Source organism: Mytilus galloprovincialis, chromosome 4, assembly GCF_965363235.1.
Source record: "Mytilus galloprovincialis chromosome 4, xbMytGall1.hap1.1, whole genome shotgun sequence".
Classification (NCBI taxonomy): Eukaryota; Metazoa; Mollusca; class Bivalvia; order Mytilida; family Mytilidae; genus Mytilus; species Mytilus galloprovincialis.
In genome coordinates, this window is record NC_134841.1 from 44,816,565 (window position 1) to 44,840,206 (window position 23,642).

The 23,642-nt window shown below is 34.2% G+C and overlaps 2 protein-coding genes across 3 annotated transcripts in view; one reads left to right on the forward strand and one right to left on the reverse strand.

Annotated features, from left to right (window-relative positions):
- Positions 1 to 7,698, forward strand: part of LOC143070622 (uncharacterized) — a 78,552-nt gene extending 70,854 nt beyond the window's left edge. Inside the window, exons 1-3 of one of the 2 annotated variants that reach the window (XM_076244849.1) lie at positions 5,688 to 6,169; positions 6,467 to 6,535; positions 7,357 to 7,698. In XM_076244849.1, coding sequence (XP_076100964.1) covers positions 5,776 to 6,169; positions 6,467 to 6,535; positions 7,357 to 7,583 — 690 coding nt within the window. In that variant the 5' untranslated portion in view covers positions 5,688 to 5,775 and the 3' untranslated portion in view covers positions 7,584 to 7,698. Of the gene's footprint in view, positions 1 to 5,687; positions 6,170 to 6,466; positions 6,536 to 7,356 lie in introns of those variants that run through there. The other variant, XM_076244850.1, reaches the window with a different exon arrangement.
- An 8,977-nt stretch (positions 7,699 to 16,675) lies between these two features.
- On the reverse strand, positions 16,676 to 23,166 carry LOC143072236 (fibrinogen C domain-containing protein 1-A-like). Its single transcript, XM_076247081.1, has 5 exons — positions 22,938 to 23,166; positions 22,198 to 22,346; positions 20,862 to 20,958; positions 19,893 to 20,057; positions 16,676 to 18,338 (listed from the first exon to the last, which is right to left on the reverse strand). Exons 1-5 carry the CDS (start codon positions 23,014 to 23,016, stop codon positions 18,091 to 18,093), a joined length of 738 nt encoding a protein of 245 aa, XP_076103196.1. The 5' UTR covers positions 23,017 to 23,166; the 3' UTR covers positions 16,676 to 18,090.
- Positions 23,167 to 23,642: the final 476 nt, after the last annotated feature.

Below are 23,642 nucleotides of genomic sequence, written 5' to 3' on the forward strand. Positions count from 1 at the left end.
TAAGGGGAGATAATCAATCCAAATGATTTCATAGGGGGTGAAGAATAAAGATTTATTTTATACTGTCAGTTTTGAGGTAATGGTAGGTTATACTTTGTTTATAATGTGTTAAGGGGAGATAATCAATCCAAATATGACTTCATAGGGGGTGACAATAAAGATTTGTTTTATACTGTCAGTTTTGAGGTAATGGTAGGTTATACTTTGTTTATAATGTGTAAAGGGGAGATAATCAATCCAAATATGACTTCATAGGGTGTGACAATAAAGATTTGTTTTATACTGTCAGTTTTGAGGTAATGGTAGCTAATTCTTTGTGTATAATGTCTTAACGGGAGATAATCAATCCAAATAAGACTTCATAGGGGTTGACAATAAAGATTTGTTTTATACTGTCAGTTTTGAGGTAATATTTGGTTATACTTTGTTTATAATGTGTTAAGGGGAGATAATCAATCCAAATATGACTTCATAGGGGGTGACAATAAAGATTTGTTTTATACTGTCAGTTTTGAGGTAATGGTAGGTTATTCTTTGTGTATAATGTTTTAACGGGAGATAATCAATCCAAATATGACTTCATAGGGGGTGACAATAAAGATTTGTTTTATACTGTCAGTTTTGAGGAAATGGTAGGTTATTCTTTGTGTATGTATAATGTTTTAAGGGGAGATAATCAATCCAAATGACTTAATAGGGGGTGAACAATAAAGATTTGTTTTATACTGTCAGTTTTGAGGTAATGGTAGGTTATTCTTTGTGTATAATGTTTTAACGGGAGATAATCAATCCAAATATGACTTCATAGGGGGTGACAATAAAAATTTGTTTTATACTGTCAGTTTTGAGGTAATGGTTGGTTATACTTTGTTTATAATGTGTTAAGGGGAGATAATCAATCCAAATATGACTTCATAGGGGTGACAATAAAGATTTGTTTTATACTGTCAGTTTTGAGGTAATGGTAGGTTATTCTTTGTGTATGTATAATGTTTTAAGGGGAGATAATCAATCCAAATGACTTCATAGGGGATGACAATAAAGATTTGTTTTATACTGTCAGTTTTGAGGTAATGGTAGGTTATTCTTTGTGTATAATGTTTTAACAGTAGATAATCAATCCAAATGACTTCATAGGGGGTGACAATAAAGATTTGTTTTATACTGTCAGTTTTGAGGTAATGGTAGGTTACGCTTTGTTTATAATGTGTTAAGGGGAGATAATCAATCCAAATATGACTTCATAGGGGGTGACAATAAAGATTTGTTTTATACTGTCAGTTTTGAGGTAATGGTAGGTTACGCTTTGTTTATAATGTGTTAAGGGGAGATAATCAATCCAAATATGACTTCATAGGGGGTGACAATAAAGATTTGTTTTATACTGTCAGTTTTGAGGTAATGGTAGGTTATTCTTTGTGTATGTATAATGTTTTAAGGGGAGATAATCAATCCAAATGACTTCATAGGAGATGACAATAAAGATTTGTTTTATACTGTCAGTTTTGAGGTAATGGTAGGTTATTCTTTGTGTATAATGTTTTAACAGTAGATAATCAATCCAAATGACTTCATAGGGGGTGACAATAAAGATTTGTTTTATACTGTCAGTGTTGAGGTAATGGTAGGTTATACTTGGTGTATAATGTTTTCAGGGGAGATAATCAGTCTAAATGACTTCATAGGGGGTGACAATAAAGATTTGTTTTATACTGTTAGTTTTTAGGTAATGGTAGGTTATTCTTTGTGTATGTATAATGTTTTAAGGGGAGATAATCAATCCAAATGACTTCATAGGGGGTGACAATAAAGATTTGTTTTATACTGTAATGTTTGAGGTAATGGTAGGTTATTCTGTGTGTATGTATAATGTTTAAAGGGCAGATAATCAATCCAAATGGCTTCATAGGGGGTAAACAAAAAGATTTGCTTTATACTGTAATGTTTGAGGTAATGGTAGGTTATACTTTGTGTAAAATGTTTTAAGGGGAGATAATCAATCCAAATGACTTCATAGGGGGTGACAATAAAGATTTGTTTTATACTGTCAGTTTTGAGGTAATGGTAGGTTATTCTTTGTGTATGTATAATGTTTTAAGGGGAGATAATCAATCCAAATGACTTCATAGGGGGTGACAATAAAGATTTGTTTTATACTGTCAGTTTTGAGGTTATGGTAGGTTATACTTTGTGTATAATGTTTTAAGGGGAGATAATCAATCCAAATGACTTCATAGGGTGTGACAATAAAGATTTGTTTTATACTGTCAGGTTGGAGGTAATGGTAGGTTATACTTTGTGTATAATGTTTTAACGGGAGATAATCAATCCAAATGACTTAATAGGGGGTGACAATAAAGATTTGTTTTATACTGTCAGTTTTGAGGTAATGGTAGGTTATACTTTGTTTATAATGTTTTAAGGGGAGATAATCAATCCAAATGACTTCATAGGGGTGAACAATAAAGATTTGTTTTATACTGTCAGTTTTGAGGTAATGGTAGGTTATTCTTCGTCTATAATGTTTTAATGGGAGATAATCAATCCAAATGACTTCATAGGGGGTGACAATAAAGATTTGTTTTATACTGTCAGTTTTGAGGTAATGGTAGGTTAGACTTTGTGTATAATGTATTAAGGGGAGATAATCAATCCAAATGACTTCATAGGGGGTGAACAATAAAGATTTGTTTTATACTGTCAGTTTTGAGGTAATGGTAGGTTATACTTTGTTTATAATGTGTTAAGGGGAGATAATCAATCCAAATATGACTTCATAGGGGGTGGCAATAAAGGTTTGTTTTATACTGTCAGTTTTGAGGTAATGGTAGGTTATACTTTGTTTATAATGTGTTAAGGGGAGATAATCAATCCAAATATGACTTCATAGGGGGTGACAATAAAGATTTGTTTTATACTGTCAGTTTTGAGGTAATGGTAGGTTATTCCTTGTGTATAATGTTTTAACGGGAGATAATCAATCCAAATGACTTCATAGGGGGTGACAATAAAGATTTCTTTTATACTGTCAGTTTTGAGGTAATGGTGGGTTATACTTTGTTTATAATGTTTTAAGGGGAGATAATCAATTCAATTGACTTCATAGGGGGTGAACAATAAAGATTTGTTTTATACTGTCAGTTTTGAGGTAATGGTAGGTTATTCTTTGTGTATAATGTTTTAACGGGAGATAATCAATCCAAATGACTTCATAGGGGGTGACAATAAAGATTTGTTTTATACTGTCAGTTTTTAGGTAATGGTAGGTTATACTTTGTGTATAATGTTTTAAGGGGAGATAATCAATCCAAATGACTTCATATGGGGTGACAATAAAGATTTGTTTTATACTGTAATGTTTGAGGTAATGGTAGGTTATTCTTTGTGTATGTATAATGTTTAAAGGGCAGATAATCAATCCAAATGGCTTCATAGGGGGTAAACAAAAAGATTTGTTTTATACTGTAATGTTTGAGGTAAGGTAGGTTATACTTTGTGTATAATGTTTTAAGGGGAGATAATCAATCCAAATGACTTCATAGGGGGTGACAATAAAGATTTGTTTTATACTGTCAGTTTTGAGGTAATGGTAGGTTATACTTTGTTTATAATGTGTTAAGGGGAGATAATCAATCCAAATATGACTTCATAGGGGTGACAATAAAGATTTGTTTTATACTGTCAGTTTTGAGGTAATGGTAGGTTATACTTTGTTTATAATGTGTTAAGGGGAGATAATCAATCTAAATATGACTTCATAGGGGGTGACAATAAAGATTTGTTTTATACTGTCAGTTTTGAGGTAATGGTAGGTTATTTTTCGTGTATGTATAATGTTTTAAGGGGAGATTATCAATCCAAATGACTTCATAGGGAGTGACAATAAAGATTTGTTTTATACTGTCAGTTTTGAGGTAATACAGTAAACATTTATCGCCTTCTCTAACAAAGAGCTTCGATTCTTTTGTTCTATTTCAACCTGGTTTCCGACTGTATTGTACATCAGATTCCTGACTTAGGACAGGTACAAACATTTGCATCGGGATTTAATGATGTTTTATTAATTGATTGATTACTCAATCGTTTATAGTTTTCTATGGACTTGCTTGATTGACAAATATTTCATGCAAATTATGAGTCAAGTAAATAATAAAACAATACGATTGGCTCTTTCTACTGTATATTATCAATGGATGTTGTATCTAATGTGAGAAAATGATGTGAATTAGTATCCAGTTTTTAATATTGATCATATTCTTTTATTCATTTTTTAATAATTATGAGTACTCTCAGATCTGTACTTTGCTTGATACGTTTTTACTTTATATCGATCTGATGAGTAAATCCTTTTTAGATGATTTTGATAGTTAGTCCTAATATATTGTACTGCCTTACGGTAGTCTGCAAGTAGGTAAGGGGGGTGTTGGCACCTTCAAAATTTTTAATATCGCGACAATATGTATGTTCCTGTCCCAAATCAGAGGAGCCTGCACTTAGTCAGTGGTAGTCGTTGGTTCATGTCTGTCATATTTGTTTTTCGTCAATTGTTTTGTTACAAATTATGCCGTTAGTTTCCTTAATTGAAATATTTCATTTTTTTTTTTATATCGGTGCCTTTTATTAAAGCTGGCAATACGGTACGAGGTTTTTCATTGTTGCAGGACGGTGGCCATAAATTCTTACATCCACTTCATTTAAACTTGGAGGAAAAGTTGTCTCACTGGCAATCCTATCTGACACAGCGCCTTATTTTAATATTTATAGACAAAAGCTTCTACTAGTATAAGGAGTCAGTTATGATTTCGGGTCAATAGTAATAATGATAGAGTCTTGCGTACTGGTCGTTTTGATGTTACGGTTTCTTTTCTTTCTGATAAGTTTTGGAATATAAGCAGGGGCGGGTCCAGCCATTTTGAAAAGGGGGGTTCCTAACCCAGGACAAAGGGGGGGGGTTCCAATTACATGTCCCCATTCAAATGCATTGATCGTCAAAAAAAAGGGGGGTTCCAACCCCCGGACCCCCCCCCCCTTCTGGATCCTGCCACACATTTCTTTTGTACACAAGCTCTACGGGCATGCACCCCTATCCACATATATTTGTTAAATAAAATAGTATTTAATATATTAAACCTATTTTAATAATTAATTGCTTATATCATTGTGATATTGGATGAATAATTTATTTTTGCATAACACCTTTCGATTCTTATTTTCCAATGAGGTTCACATGCCCCCTTTAAAATCCTTATATTTCATCTCCAAATTTCTGAAATCTTTTCTTAGGGAGCTACCATTTGATTTTGATGGGGGGGGGGGGGGGGGGCTAGGATGAAAAATGTTGTCCTGCCTTTTTATTTTTCACTCTATTCGGTCCTGCCTTTTTATTTTTCACTCTATTCGGTCCTGCCTTTTTTTTATATAAGTTTATCCTGACTATTTTTACCTTAATTGTCATCCTGCCTTTTTTTTTTGCAAAGTGTCTCATCCTGCCTTTTTTTTTTACTCAAAACTCCTGTCCTGCCTATTTTTTTTCAAATTTCATCCTAGCCCCCCCCCCCCCCCCCATAAAAATCAAATGGTAGCTCCCTTAGTGCTTGTTTTTTTTTTTACTCAAACCACCAAAAGCTTAATATAAGAAGAAAGCAACCATACGAAATTTCTCATATATTTTTAGATACAGAATATACAAACTATTTCAAAAAATTAATCTGATATGGCAGGCAGCTTAAAAATGAATTAACGGCAATCAAGCTGTATGCACCATTCTGCATTGCAATGGATTATCACATGACGTTAAATCACAAACAAGACATAAAACGTCATAATTACAACTTGGAAACCTTAGTTCGAAGCCCGCTTAAAACAAAACCAAAAGGAAAAATGGGAGCATCATTTGCCAAGCTGAATTGTTGTGGGAGAATACGTAATAACAAAATAGGTGTCCAAAATTCGCTCGAGATTATCAATAGAATTGAAACTCGACCATCGCCTGTTATATTGCAAGAGTTGCAAAGTGTTGGGATTATTGCAGAACGTCCCGGTGGCATAGGATTTGTCGTCGAGACAGAAAGTGATACGAATGTTAAGCCAAGGAGACTGCCCGCAATCGTAATGTCTAATGACTTACAAAGAAGCTTCACTGAAAAGTCAAAGTCCAGCACATCAAAAGGTATAGTGGGACGGCAAGATCATTGCATCTAAGTGAATTTAGGATTTAACTGAACATTGGAATTTGGGAATTAACTGGAAATTAAAATTTGGGAATTAACTGGAGAGTGAAATATGGTCATTAACTGGAGAGTGAAATATGGTCATTAACTGGAGAGTGTGATATGGGAATTAACTGGAGAGTGGAATATGGGAATTAACTGGAGATTAGATTTGGGAATTGACTTTGGGTACTGCCGATATATTATACTAATCTAGAAAACGAATTTTAAACAAAATTATTGTTTTTCTCTTTTAGATATATATGATAATGAAGATAAGGGCCTGATGGTCGAGATTCGACGCATGGATGCATTGGCTGATAAAGGTAATTCTAGAATATTCTCAAAATCATTTAAATATATTCATCATAGTTATTTCAGTGACTTGAAAGATTGATATCATGTTTATTAACGTATGTTGTATTGCAACAACTGGAAGTGTTTAATGACCTTTACTGGATATACATCACTCGCACGGTCGGTATTGTATTGCAGCGGCGGAGTTTTGGAAGCCACATATATTCAAAATCAGATGAAGCATGAATTCTGTGTCATTTCGTCTCTTGTGAAGGCTGAATTGTCTTATTGGCAATCATACCACATCTTCAAAACAAAACAACAAACAAACACAAAATCGAACAACAACAACCCGTACAATCAAACGACTAGAGAGTAAGTTGAATATACGGAATTGATATCTAACTGTTGTCTTGTTCGAATAAGTTATTACGAAGCATTGTCCTTACTTTAAAATGTTGTTTTTTTTCTGCTCCGAACTGGCAGTCATCTTTAAATTTATAAATATTTATTTTATCATCAATGTGACACGATTCACGCGTACGATACGTACCATTGCCGTGCATATAGCGAAGAATTACACGAATTATGGCATCTACAAATGTATGTAACTGACCGGCTATTCTATTGAAAGAAACAAATAGTAAATACATGAAATATATGCAGTGGCAATCATATGATTGAGATGGTTATATTCATATTTATATATGATTTATATCAACATTATTGTGTCAACTATAAAAATAATTGTAATAAATTACTTTGCTCTTCATGGGCCCTTTTAAAATTGTAATAAAAATATTTTTTCGTATCTTATCGTAAATATGTATTCTTCTTTTGTTGTATTTAGGGAAAATGGCAAAAGAATCAGAAAAGAGAAGACAGGCAGCCACAGCAAGAAGAGACGAGCGACTCAAAGAAAAGATCCGAAAAACGGAAAACAAACTGAGGAGAGGAAATAGAGGAGAGGAAGGTAACCAAGGAGCTATCCATCGGCCTAAAAGAGAAAAGAGAAGAAGACCTGCCAGAGAACCAAGACCAATCAAACCTGCTGTTTTACCCGATGTATCCGTATAAACTTTACGATATCAAATAATTTTAAGTTTAACGAAGAAATATTTTTTAATGTGAATACTTATTTAATATTGTATTTATATTAATTTTTTAACGAATAAACTTATGTTTACTTGCATACTTACATTTTATTTTATTTTTTGGAGATGGCGTCTGTTTGTTTAATGGTGTGTGCCAACTTGTTATGTGTGTAGCGATATTTAGTTATCGGTGTGTATTACTTATAACCTCAAATAAGCAGTACTTATTAAATAAAAGTCTATAGATTTTTACATGTATACACTGATTAAATCGAAATTTTATCCCAGAGCACTGGGCACATCTTCTTAATTATATCTACTAAAAAACCATTCGGGTCTAAGTAAGTGAGAGAGGGGGAAAGTGAGACTTTTAATTGTGGTTGATAGCCCTTCTGTCGCATGGTCACTAAGATCACCCGATGTATTTTAATACTAGACAAGGTTTTTTATAACGTAGAGCCTTCCTGGTAATGGATAATGCCATTCGGTCTCAGGCTCGGTAAATAAAAACATGGTATTGTTTAAATCGTCCATATAATGATTAATAACCCAATTAGGTCACAAATGGTCACTAACAGTACTCAATCACAGTCATTTGACTTTCCCTCAACCTTTCTGGTTATGGTTTCTAGGTCTTCGAAATCATTACGACTATGTCCGTGTCAACAGCACCCATGTCACACATACGTAATTGCTTATCATTGGTCATTGGAAATTCTGCTTGACGTTGGTGTCAGAACCTTTGTGAATTTAACTTGAATTTCATTAAAATAATATTTTGCTACATGTTTTATGTTGTTTTTAGGCAGTTAAGCTGCCTTATGCGAGCACCCTGGATTTGTGTTCTACCCAATAAATTCTGAAATACGTGCCATTGTTATCATCTAGTTGGCTACTATATTATTTATAACTTATTGGACAATTTTTTCATACTTTTCATTCTGGATTACAAAAAATATGACCAGAAAAACCTTAAATGATCGTCGATTTTCCCAAAAGTTTTGAAGTTGCACATAGGAAGTAGAGCACATTAGGAATCCTTATGTAGTTTATTCTCCCCTGAGCTTTTGGCTAAGATGTCAAAGAACAAATGTATGAAATATGTAATCGCCGAAAATCTCTAAAGACAAGTAGTTAAGATTTCCCAAATTGCAAAAGTCGTAGGAATATTGTTTGTCGTCAATACGTAGTCATCTACGTCAGTAGTCTATTAATATATTTCAACTGATCACGCTGTTGGCGGCAATTTTGAATTAATTTAGAAGTTGATATTTTCGTATCTTTTAAATTTGGACGCAGGGATTCAAATTAGCGGTGGTCCGAGGTCTGCGACCTTCCACTTTTGCAGTCGGACTTACTACTTGGTTACTAGCTACGCCCGACATGCCCGACGGACCTTGAAAGGAAATAAAAAATAACTTTGCAAACATTTTTACCAAAGTTTCCTAATAAACGATCTCAAACTTATTTTCATCATTACTATTCATGGCAGCGATGTTCAATTTGTTCAATCACTAGCTGTATACAGAAAATCGCCGACAAATAATGTGTAAATCCGAGTAAAATCGTATCTCACTGTCTGTCAAAACAACATCGAAAAAAAATGGCTGCCGCGAGAAGACAATTACAATATCGGATCCGATTCCGGAAGCGGATAAGGGTAATCCTGGGTTTTGGATATCAACTGATAAAATCCAGACAGGTGACAAAATACATCTATGCATGGTAAATAAATATAAACACTAGAATTGAAAACCAACAGATATATGTAAAAGAAAGAAAAAGCAGAAAATATTTTGTACACCAATTTTAATGTCAAAATCCATTACAACGTGACATCTGGGAACAGTTTATCTAACAATATATATGTTCCTGGTAACAGTATAAGTTTTCTTTATCAGTGATAAATGTTGGTAATGCATATAAGATGCTTTTCAAGTTAAACATATTACTGCAATTTCAAGGGGTATTTTTTTCTTCTCAATTTTGATAGGTCAGTTAAAATAGCTGGAAGTTTCTTATATAAAAAAAAGATCTGGTATGATTGCCAATGAGACAACTATCTATAAGAGACCAAAATGACACAGACATTAACAACAATAGGTCATCGTACACCCTTCAACAATGAGCAAAGCCCATACCGCATAGTCAGCTATAAAAGGCCCCGATAAGACAATGTAAAACAAGTCAAACGAGAAAACTAACGGCCCTATTTATATAATTTTTTTTAACAAAAAACAAATATGTAACACAAAAACAAACGACAACCACTGAATAACAGGCTCCTGACATGGGACAGGCACAAATAGGGCAACTATATTATATGATACCTGAATGTAAACAAATCATTTAATATATAGGTGGAGTCCATTGGGCCATTCTACCTCCTCCTGTTTGATAACTTTGAAACAGATGAGATCCCCACCCCTCAACCATATACATTCATGTATGAGACTAAATAACTAATCAAATGAAAAATAGGGGAAGTCCCTAGGGTCACCCACCCCCTCATATTTTAGAACTTGGAAACAGTCGAGATCCCCACCCCTAAACCATATTTATTCATGTACTGGGACAATATATATATAATCAAATGAAATATAGGGGGAGTCCCTGGGGGTCACCCCACCCCTCTTGTTTGAGAACTTGGAAACGGTCGAGATCCCCACCCCTAGACCATATATATTCATGTATGGGACAATATAACCAAATCATATGAAATATAGGTGGAGTTCGTGGGGCCACTCTTCCCCTTCCGGTTTGAGAATTTGAAAACGGTTGAGATCCCCAATCTTAAACCATATATATTCATGTATGGGACAATATAACAAATCAAAGGAATAATAAGGGGGTCCCTATGGTCACTGTAAACCCCCCTGTTTGAGAACTTGGAAACATTCGAGATCCCCAACCCTAAACCATATTTATTCATGTATGGGACAATATAACTAATCAAATGAAATATAGGGGGATTCCCTGGGGGTCACTCCACCCCTCCTGTTTTAGAACTTGGTAACGGTCAAGATCCCCAACCCTAAACCATATATATTCATGTATGGGACAATATAACAAATTATATGAAATATAGGTGGAGTTCGTGGGGCCACTCTACCCCTTTCTGTTTGAAAATTTTTAACGGTCGAGATCCACAATGATCTTAAATAATATATATTTATGGATGGGACAATATTACAAATCTTATAAGGGGGTCCCAATTGTCACTGTACACCCTCCTGTTTAAGAACTTGGAAAAATTCGAGATCATCACCCCGTAACCATATATACTCATGTATAAGACTATATAACAAATCAAATGAAATCAGGGGTTAAAAAATCCACTAGCCCGACGCCCGGGACTAGATCATTTACGCCTCGGGCAATTAAAATGTGTAATTTGATATGCCCGACGGACTAGTAACAAAAAATTCTTGACGTTTCCAAAATGGAAAGTGAAAAATCCCTTTATCACTATTCTATGTTAGCCATTTCGATTCAATTAAGTCATCCGGGATTCCAAGAATTTGAACTGGTTTGTACAGGTTCTGTTGTACATATTTTAAAAATAGAACAAATAACTCTGGCATGTCTGGGTGGCCTGGTATCATGTGTTGATTGCAATTCTCGTACTTTAAATATCGATTTCTCATACCATGGCTAGGGGTATTGTACATTGCTTATCGTGCCGAGAATACCAATTAACGGTATTTGGGGGTATGATGTATTGATTGGTATTGACCTGTCTTGTTACACCGCTCTTGAGCACGAAACCATGCAACAAAATATTTCTTAATATTTTAGTACGGGAACCCCAGGAACTTCGTCAGTTTCAACGAAAAACGGTAGATGAAGGGAGTAACGAGGCTGAAAATTCATCCCCCAAAAATGCCAAATACGACAGGAAAAGCCGCGAAAAAAAAATAATAGTGTCCAGGACAGCAGGGCTGTCAAGTCCTTAGCGCGAGACTCACACATGTTCATGCTTATTTGGCGGCATTTTCCTTTGATCTATTGTTTTTTCTCTTTGATCTTTACAGTTTAGCAAAAAAATCAAGCATTCACTTCCTGAAAAGTTGGCAGAACTGGGACACAATGATTCCCTTGGCAAGGTTGGCTGTTGCTGATGGAAAAAAAACAGACAATAATCTGTGAATATTGCCGTTAGCTGCCCCAAGAACACCAATAAAAAGTCTGCTTTGAATGTGGGAACAACTAAGTTAGGTTAAGCACCAAAAGAATAAATAACGGATAAACAAAAATATCAAATACAGTGTATAATGTCTCCTTCAAAACAAAGGACACCCACTTTGTATTATGCAGCAAACTTTTGATTTTTAAGGCATACTAGGGCTAGCAGGTCAGTTTTGATGGACTAGCAGTTCTTCCAACAGGGCTAGTAAAGTCCTGCTGCCAATAAGTCCTGGGCTAGTTAGCTGTAACAAAATTTTTTAACCCCTGGAAATGTAGGGGAAGTCCCTGTGGTCACCCTACCCCCATGTTTAAGAACTTGGAAACTGTTGGGATCCCCAACTCTAAATTAAATGAAATATAGGGAGAGTCCCTGCAGTCACCCCATCCCTCCTGATTGAAAAATTGGAAACAGTCCTGATCCCCACCTTTAAATTAAACCATATATATTCATGTATGAGAACTAATTAAATGAAATATAGGGAGAGTCCTTAGGGTCACCCTACCCACTCCTGTTTGATAAATTAGAAACAGATGAGATCCCCACCCCTCAACCATATATATTCATGTATTGGACAATATAACATATCAAATGAAATATAGCGGAAGTCACTGGGGTCCCCCACCCCCTCCTGTTTGAAAACTTGATAACGGTCAAGATCCCCACTCATAAACCTTATATGGGCGTTTTTCAATAAAAGCGTTCCTTTCAGACCTAAAAAAAAATGGAAAATCAACTAGTTTAAAATTTATTTTCAAGAGTTATTTTGAATACCTCTTTTATAGACCTGTTTGTAAACAAAAAGTGCAATCTTAAATACTCTTTAAAATGATATTATTTTCATAATTTGTGTACTGTTTCGTGGGGGACTTTTGTACCCTACGAAACTGCTTCTAAACACACATATTTTTGCAATTTTAAATGTTTCCTATAGACATTCAAGTTTGTTTACTTTATATACTAGAAAAATCTCATTTTTTTCTGAATTGGAGAACCATTTTTTTTTATCGATAAAGATTAGTACAGTACTTCACATATGAAGGTACAACTCATGTTACGTAGTGGACATTTTGATGCGTTTCGTAGTTGACAAAACCGTTTCGTAGTGGACAAAAAGTTTCGCAGTTGACATCAACCCTATTCTATGTTAATAAAAACATAATAAAAAGCACATGAAACTAACCTTTGTTATTTGCTTTGCACGAATATAATTGAAAAAAGAGTAAAACAAGACTGCATTGTAGTGGTAGTGTCCACTACGAAACGTTTTTCTCCCAAACTTGTTTGGTAGGTGACCGTTTCGTAGGGGACATATTCACATGTTTTATTTTTTTCTCACAACCCCTATATTGCAATAGTAACAGGACTGACTGTATTCATCAAAGCATTATTAAGCTGTACACTGATATTTTTTTCATAATTTTAAAACCAGATACTGAAGGAGATTTGACCCGTTTCATAGTGGACATTTACAAAAATACGGTATCACTCTCGTCCATTTGATGTGCTCAATTTTTCTAACCAACAATTTAATTGCCGTTATAAAAGCATCACTTCTTTTGTAAGACCCTAATGTTTATATCTCTTGCAAAAAAAAAAATACATTGATTTTATAAAACTGTTTATTATCAAGTTTTAATGACTTCGTTTCAGTAGTGGCCAATGTGTTAGGGACACACCTTCTGAAATAAAGAATCCTATGTTAAAAGCTGTTTATTAAAATATGTTAGCTCTAAACATACTTTTGAATTATTAAAGAACTTATATTAAATAAAATTAATATTTATTTCTACATTTTTTCACGATATTTTAGAGTATGAATGTTGAACAGGCGGTCTAGGGACATGCCATTTTGGTTGTTTTGGACCATTCAGGAATCAATATCTTAGTCAATCCCTCTAAACAATAAACTGTTTCTTTGCTTAAAAATATTTTATCTAATTCAATGTACTGACTGCACAAAAAATTACTTGCAAAGATCAAACACAGTTTTTTTAAAGTGGCTGGGACAAGAAAGTACGTTTTTATTGAAAAACGCCCATATATTCATGTATGGGACAATATAAAAAATCAAATGAAAAATAGGGGTATTCCCTAGGGTCACCCCACACCCTCTTGTGTGTGTTTTGAGAACTTGTAAAAGATTGAGATACCAACGCCTAAACCATATTCATTCCTGTTTGTCATTTCAAAAAAGATTGAATGACATACAAGGTCAATCTCATAGGCGACACATATGCATATCACTTTGCTAGACCCTAACACCTGTCATTTTATTCCAAACTTAGACATCATGGACTTGGGGTGAAGGTGGGAGTCATTTACACTTACTATGGACAGTTCAGTCAGACCTCACCATTGATCCCTGTAGTAGTTAACATTTGTCTGATTTGTGTCTCATAACTTTTGTACTGTACAACACAAACTCAGTTTTCTTTCCAGGGAAGCAAGTCCATTCAATTTTTTTCAAGCTCGTACTAAAGTCAACTTGAACTACTAACAGTCAACTAATACGAACAATTACGATCAACTAGAAGAACTGCAATCATTGCAAATTTGTACCACTGCTGACTCATGAAAGACTCATGACCATTCGTGGTCATGTGCATTGCTATTGAAAACCTTGATAAAATATGAATTATTTGCCTTAATGATTAATTCATTAAATGAACATAAATGTACAATTATATATGAATGTTTAATGTTTGTTCTTTTAAATCTTTAAAAAAAAGTTGAAGCAACATTGCCACAGTTTTCATAATTATGTTTGCCTTGGTTTTTGGTTAACTGCCTACAGTGTTTACAGCGCTTTGATTTTTATGTAGGTTTCATACTTATGTAATAGTTGGTTATTATTGTTATTATTATCATTTCATCTTTATTATAAACAAAATATTTTGCAATTGAAAGTGTTATATTTGAAAACTTTCTTGTTATAAGTCAGGGCCGTAACTACCTATGAGGCAGGGAGGAGGCTGCCTCCCCTGAATTTTCTACACCAAATTTTTGTTTGAAGTAATAAAATGAAATATTGACAATATATACACGAAGAACTTGAATTTATATTATAAACAACACTAGTTTGCTGTTTTAACATTGTTATCATGATACGTGATATGTCTGTCATTTTCCGGATTTTTGATCGAAAGTGAACAGTTTCAGTATTTATTTTATTTATTTTTTTCGTGTGGCCGTCCATCTGTTATCAGTATTCGTGACGAGAACAAATATGAAACTTTGCTTTCGACAATTTTGAATAAAACATAACTATTCACATTTATGTAGGGGCTAAATTAAGCAGAGGAAGGTACCTTTGTATTGTGAATCTTTTAAGATATCGGAAATTCATTACCGGCTGAATCAGCTGTTGAATCGTTTTTTAACGTAACCCGATCGTACGAGAACATTATGGTCAATGCCTCCCATTTGTTGTAGCAGGGACTTTCTATACTAAGTATATACTAGCATAGAAAGTACCTGGTTGTAGTTATTAACATGTCTGTTCAGCTTTCAACAATATTGTAATTCAAGGTCCTCGTTCTTTAATCTTGCTTTATATGTTTTTTTTAAATTTACCAGTTTGATTTCTAACAAAAATATCTTTAAATACAGATAATAATTGTTTGCATAAAAATTGCTCCCAGGATCCAGCAATACTGATGTTTCTTACAATCACAGTCAGGAAATCGAAGGAAAACGGGTTATTTTTAGCCATTTTACTAAGAGAGAAAAATCGGCGGCCACGATGAATTTTAATGTTAATAATTATAGGTCAAAGTACGGCCTTCAAGACGGAGCCTTGGCTCACCCCGAACAGCAATCTCAGCTTGTTTTTGCATTAAAATTTCTTCCAGGTTCAAGCAAAACTTACGTTTCTTAAAGTAAGGAAATCAAAGGGAAACGGGTCATTATTAGTCATTGACTGAGAGAAAAAAATCGGCGGGGGGGCTATGCCCCCCCCCAACCCCCTATCTTCGGGGCCTCAATCGGATCCCACCCCGAAACCCCTGCCTCCCCTGAATTCGAACCCCAGTTACAGCCCTGTAAGTCATATACAAAATTATACATACAAATTGGGCCTTTATCGCTGAGCTTCTGGAATACTCGTTTTTATATTCATGTAATCAAAATGTTCAGCTCCGTTAAATTTTATTGAGTTTTTTTTTTATAACTCAACAAGTGTGGATACAGATTAGTGTTGATAGAATTTTTGGATGTATGACAGTGTTTTCGGAAAAAAAGTTCTATGTTGTGTAGAGTGACAGCCAATCTGTACCAAACACTTAGAATAGCAGCTTCTTTTATTGAATATTGAGTTTTAATGTACAAAACTGTCAAAGAGGAGACACTACTTAAAATCAGTGCCGTTCGTTCATAGATTTCATTTTGCTAGACATTGTGATTCAATAAGTAAATATCGTGTCAGGTTTTTTTTACATGCAAACGACCTGGTGCTGACAAGTTCTTCGAACAGTTGAATGCTTTTAAGTCAGCTTTGAATAATAAGGACTGGAGCCCGTATATGTAAAGATCAAAGGCATGTTAATTGTACACATCTATATTAGTTCTATTCTCCATAAATATTTATAATAATACCATTTACGTGACGAGAATTTCTCACTAAGATATTTGCCAAAGGCGTGACTTATCTTTGACAAAAAAAGGTACAAAACGAACAATCGTACAGAGTAAGTACTGAAAGCTGAAATCTAGAAACTAAAGTTGAAAGGAAACTCTGCTCTCAAAGTCCAGCAGCTGAAAAAAAAAATTTGCATAATAAACATCTCTCTGGTTCTAAGACGGCAACCAGGGGAGGAAATGACTTCGATATTCTTACGTTGAATTTGTACGGTGTTATGCCGTTGTACAGACGAAAAACTAATATCAAGTGGAATATAATTCTTTTAATTCATGTACTACTATCAGACTCAAATAAATGTGTATATGAATAGATGAACTGTGTCGTCAGAACTTAGTCTTATAGAGTATAAAGACTTGACCAATTTTTCTAAAGACTTGATATGACCAAAGCGTAATTAATTATAAGCATGCAGACTAAGTTTCACGACAATAAGATTTATTTAATGGACCATAGGGCCATGTTTATTTTAAAGCCTCGGTCACACCTTACCGGATAGCACGAACGGACGCCTAACGGATGAAAATAAAAGTTGTCCGTTGACAAAATTGTTATCCGTTGGGAGTCCGTTGATGTACTGAACGAATAAAACGGACGTGTAACGGATGCATAACGGACACACACCGGATATGCAACGTACGAGAAACGGAAACGTACCGGACAGAACGGATGTCGAACGTACATCCAACGGACGAGTACCGCATAAAACAGACACCTAACGGAAGCGTACCGGATAAAACGGATGAACAAGATTTACGGAAAATCAACGGTGACAATAATAATACATGTAAATCGCATAAATATTCAAAATGTTTCTGTGTAACTGGTTTTGGTTTGTTCTTCAAAATTACGCCAAACTTGAAAGGACAGTGTCTGGCTTGAGTAAGAACTGCTTGACTGTGAAGACGTGCCTATGCTCTAAGATCAATTATGAATTCATGAACCTTAATAAATCTGACATACCAATAATTGACATTTCTGACGCGAAATTTTCAATTGGCATTTATCCGTTTCATATCCGTTCATCATCCGTTTTATCCGTTATACGTCCGGTAGAAGTCCGTTTCTCATCCGATCAACACCCGTTTTATCCGTTAAACGTCCGGTAGAAGTCCGTTGATGAATTTATCTTCCAGACCTTCAACGGATGTGTAACGGACACGTAACGGATACAAAACGGAAACGAAACGGACGAGTACCGTCCAAAACGGACGCCCAACGGACGTTCAACAGACATTTTATCCGTTGGACGTCCGTTCAAAGTTTTGAACATGCTCAAAATTTTCCACCGGACAGAAAGGACGTCGACGGATAAAACGTACGCTTAACGGACATGCAACGGATATTGACGGACGTCTAACGGATAAGAACGGACGTCTAACGGACATGAACGGATTGAAAACAAGTTATCTGTTAGGCGTCCGTTCGAGCTATCCGGTAAGGTGTGACCGAGGCTTAACATTTTAACATATTAAATTAAACAATTTTATCTATCAAAATGTGGGTCTAAAGAATTAAATATTACAAAAATTGGCGTTTTAAATGTCTTTAAATCATATTCAATTAGCATGCATTTAAAGCAAATGAACAATCATTCAAGCTAGTTCTGTTTCTAAAAAAATATCGACACATATACTACGATTCTCTTTTATTCAGCAGATTTAATCATTTTCTTCTTATCATCATGGTTGTTGCTTTCAGTGAGTAATTGTAGCCTTTCCAAGCTTTCCAATTAATATTAACAGTGCTGGCCGAGTCACCCCCAGCGAGATAAAGACCGTTTAAATTGGCCGTGTGACAGCCCCCGTACCACCATCCACCTTTGTACCCTTTAGCACAGGATGTTGAATGATCGTCATTATCCTGATCTTCAGTACTGAACTTTCTACCATTATGGTGGGCAAGAGAGTCACCTTAAAAGATTTTTAAAAACTGTCAATGAGTACATTTTGTAAACTTATATAGTAAAGAAAAAAATTACAACGTGACTCGGATATAACTTCATTGACTTTCGGATACCTCGGCAAATTTCTAAAAGAGTATTGCATTTGCACATTTAGACGAAATTTCGAAAAAAGGTGTCTGAATTTCTGTATCATAGTTTTATCAATCCCAAGCATAAAAACATAGCCGTATTTGACACAACCTTTTTCAACTTTTGATCATCAGTGCTGTACAACTTTGTACTTTTTTTCGCTTTCGATCTTTTATATCTGGGCGTCACTGGTGAATCTTGTGTGGACGAGGCGCGTTTTTGGCGTATTGAATTTTAAACCTGATGCTTTTTGTTATTCATTAATCATGTGTTTCTTTGTCTAATACGTTCTCCTATTTATTTGTATTGTAGTCCTGTAATATTATGATGTCATTTCAATGTTAAATTTAACATTGCCATTAAAGTGGAGGTTTGGCATGCCACAAAACCAGGTTCAACCCACCATTTATTCCTTTAAAAATGTCCGTACCAAGTCAGGAATATGGCCATTGTTATATTATTATTCGTTTCTGTGTGTGTTACATTTTAACTTTGCGTCGTTTGTTTTCTCTTATTTTTTAGTGTAATTTCACATAATTTGCGATAAGACGTGTCACGGTACTTGTCTATTCCAAATTCATGTATTTGGTTTTGATGTTATATTTGTTATTCTCGTGGGATTTTGTCTGATGCTTGGTCCGTTTCTGTGCGTGTTAAATTTTAGTGTTGTGTCGTTGTTCTCCTCTTATATTTAATGCGTTTCCCTCGGTTTTAGTTTGTTACCCCGATTTTGTTTTTTGTCCATGAATTTATGAGTTTTGAACAGCGGTATACTACTGTTGCCTTTATTTATCAATAATGATATTTATCCGAATAATTACCGACAAATAATTGTGTAAAATTGGTCATTTCAGGCCAGTCATTATTTTCTTTTGGACAATTTCCTTGCTGATTTTTTTTAGTATTTGTAGTTTGGTACCATCTATTATTATCTTGGAGATTACAGCCTAACCAGGGTAAATCATCACGTATGGACAATTGCTCTAAGAAGAAGCAGATTAAGTATTTGGAGGACGTAGATTTGTTAGTAGATCTTGTGTTGTTGATATCGTTTTCTTCTATATGACCACTTTATCATAATAGTTTTCTAATGGTGCCAAAACGCAAGATTATATGGATAGTCGACCTTTTCATTGATAGAAACAAATGCCTGTGTTTTCAGCTATAAGTGTCGTTAACTTTCTATACAATTTGACTTGGATAGAAAGTTGTCTCATTTGAAACTTCAGAAAATAAGGCATATTGATTTTGACGACTGAATTCTGAATACATGGTGTTACCTATGCAACCTTATGTTAATAATTTGCATAGGCAAATATTTACCATTAAAATATATTCATAAATGGTTTTTCAGTCAGATTATGTGGGTATGCATAGTCTTTGGTTTCACAAATTTTTGTAGTATTCCAAAAACTTCAAGTAAAGTTCTCACCAGCATCTCCCGTATACGTCACATATGTCATCTTAAATCTTGTGTTTTCATCTCCTATGTTGAAGTCGGTATATTTGGCATATCTGTTTTCATTCGAAAAGTCCTCCATCGTGATGAGCAATTCATAACTTCCTTGGGAAGTTAGATTATGTAGTTTTTCATTACCTACATGTAAATAGATATTGAATTACAAAGGTTTATTCATTTGTCTGTGAATAGAAACTACTTGATAAGATGATCCAGAAATGTTCATTCAAATCAACCAAATATTGCGTTTTCTTAGATTTGTATCAGCTTTACTGATATTTGGACTGTCACCAAAAAAAATCAAAGGTATAGCAACTTTAAGACAGCTTGAGGCATCGGGGGAAGCTCCCTTTAAATCGTTTATCAATAAAACGGAAAATTAAGTGGCAATAGATAAATCGTTCGAAAAATAGCAATTAAAAGTCAGATGTTCGATAGTTACACGTTTTCTGTTCATATGTATTTCTGTTTTTGGGCTTTTAATTTCTTATATATATCTTGGTAGGTCTAAACTATATTGACCTCAAAATATGTACAGAAGACTCCTCCAGAATCATGAAAATAAAAATTGTAATGATACAATGTAAAAGTACAAATGTTTGCACCTGTCCTAAGTCAGGAATTTGATGTACAGTAGTTGTCGTCTGTTTATGTAGTTCATACGTGTTTCTCGTTTCTCGTTTTTATATAGATTAGATCGTATGTTTTCACGTTTGAATGGTTTTACATTACTAATTTTTGTGGCTCTTTATAGCTTGCTGTTCGGTGTGAGCCAAGGCTCCGTGTTGAAGACCGTACCTTGACGTATAATGGTTTACTTTTATAAATTGTTATTTGGATGGAGAGTTGTCTCAATGGCACTCATACCACATCTTCCTATATCTATATAATTCTCTTTTACAAATTAAGGATGTATGTGTTTAGAAAAGGTCTTTTAATTACCAAGCCAGTGTTCCGATTTAAGAGTACCAAAACCATCTTTGTAGTCAGACCATCCTCTTTTAAAAGAAACCTTGCCATTTAGTCTTCGTTGGAAAACCTGAATTAAAAACAAATTAGAATGAAAGTTACTGTAATAAAATCATAAAGACCTTTAATATGATATATAATACGAATTTCATCATATGTATGAAAAGGAATCATGAATTATAGGACATCCTGATACTCTGTCAGGTAAGAATAAAACAAAAAAGAAGAAATAAAATCAAACTTAAAATTGGTGCAATTTGGGGAAAAGTATACTGTTTTCTGATGATTCTCTCAAGTATATAAAAAAACGTATAGCAGTTAGCATCCGCCCCCCAAATTGTACCGATTGTTAGCATCATTTCACTTTTTCTAAACTCGCCTGATATGACCGAGTACCAGGATGCCCTTCCGCATAGTAGGTAACCTGTCAAGAAAATATACTAATTTTCTCAGGATTTAGTTTAATCTTTCTTGCTGCTTACAGTTATCTCTTTCTATAATGAACATGGACCAGTAGTTACAGTAGAAAAATATTTTGTAAAATTTACAAAATTTATGACAATTGTTAAATATTGACTATAAAGGGCTATAACTCCTTAAGGGGTCAACTGACCATTTCGGTCATGTCGACCTAATTGTAGATCTTACTTTGCTGAACATTATTGCTATTTACAGTTTATCTATATCTATAATAAAAGAGGGTCGAAAGATACCAAAGGGACAGTCAAACTCATAAATCTAAAACAAACTGACAACGCCATGGCTAAAAATGAAAAAGACAAACAGAAAAACAATAGTACACATGACACAACATAAAAAACTAAAGAATAAACAACACGAACCCCAAGATAATAACAAAAAACGGCAAAATTTCCTTAAAATTACCAATTCAGGGACAGTAACCCAACAACGGGTTGTCCGATTTATCTGAAAATTTCAGGGCAGATAGATTTAGAATGATTAAGAAATTTTAACGTAGCGTCATCACTAACGACAAGTTGAACAACAGACCCCTGATAAACCCCGTGTCAGATTTGCTCTAAATGCATTGATTTCAGAGATATAAGCCAACATCTACATTTTACCCCTATGTTCTATTTTTAGTCATGGCGGCCTGCTTTCAGAGGAGAAGAGTGTTGTAAAATGTTTTAAACGACGACGACGGACGCAAAGTGATGAGAAATGCTTACTTGGCACTTCGGACCAGGTGAGCTAAAAATTCGAGTAATTTACATTAACATAAAATAATTCCATAGAATATAATTATTAAACATTTGATCACATGATTTTAGTAGGAATACATATTTACAGTCCATCCTCCATCCACATCTTCTGTATCCATATCACAGAAAACATTAAAACCATATCTGGAATTTTCCGGGTAGATTTTATATACCCCACTGCCACGTTTGATGTCAATGTCACCGCAATCTAAAGGACGTCTAATGAAATCCTCACCTATTCAATATATTAAAATCCAAAATGATTATCACCTACTTTTTAGAAAATTAATTTTTAACTCGACTATATCATTAATTTGGGGTATGATTTGTCGATATAACAATTACACACACAAAAAAACCCACAAAAACACACAAACAAAAAACCAAACACAAAAACGCAAAAAGTGAATGAACTAAGTAGAGTATGCTAGATTTCATACTATTAAAACCTATGCTATCTATTTTTATACATCAGTGACCGCTGTGGATAGTAATTTTAGAAATTAGGATATATCATATACATATTATACAGATAAACGTGAAATAGTTGAAAACAAAAGGAAACAAATGTAATTGATTAGGGAGGTTGAAAGGGGGGACAAGAGAAGAGGGTTAAACAAAATAGACATATCCCCAAGTAAATATTACTTTGACTATATAAATTGTTTAAACTAAGCTTAGAGAGCAATACGACCGCTGTATACTATAATCTATATACAGTGGTTAAAAATCTATGCACATCTATTTACTAGGTAAAAGATTCCTGACAAAATAAAGACAAAAAATCTTAATAAAATATATGTTTGTTTCAAACAAATTTACTCACCTTCAATAGGCAAACTTTCAAATATTGACACGAAAACCGTCAAACTGAGTACAACTGCAATAACCAAAGTAAATGTCATTTTTTAAAGTAACTTTGAATGAAGACTTGTGAAGAAATAAACACATCGAAAATGATGAGAAATTTAGTGATGCATCACAAAACTGCGATTTAAGTAAGGAAACTGTGGTTGTTTGTTTAACATACTTCTTCCTAAAACAAATACGTCTCGCAAATATCATTTACGTGATATCTATATAACCTAATAATGTTTAAAAACATTAAGGGCGTCATCGGTTTATTTATTGGTTTATGTTTACGGTTTATGCTCACAATCTGTTGACAAAGGTTTGTATGAAGGTACTTTGGAGAAAGTCCGTTGATGGAGCCAGTTGCAGGTCTGTTGAAAGAAAATTATTTAGAATTGCTATAGAGTTGAAATAAAGTCTATATAAACAAGGATTGATGTTTGTTTTCGTTCATTGCATTGTATGAAAAAGGCGATTTTCAGTTCACTTGTTAGCATTTTGTTGAACAGTAATTATACAATATACCAGAGAAACATGAAAAACAAAGAAAACTGATGGTTATTTTCAACTTTTTATAAAAAAAGATAACATTCTTTTAACCAAAAAAAAAAAGCCTATGTTCTATCCGATATCTCGTATCTAGGTCTTCGCCGGAGCGATGGCAAAATATCATGCCTCG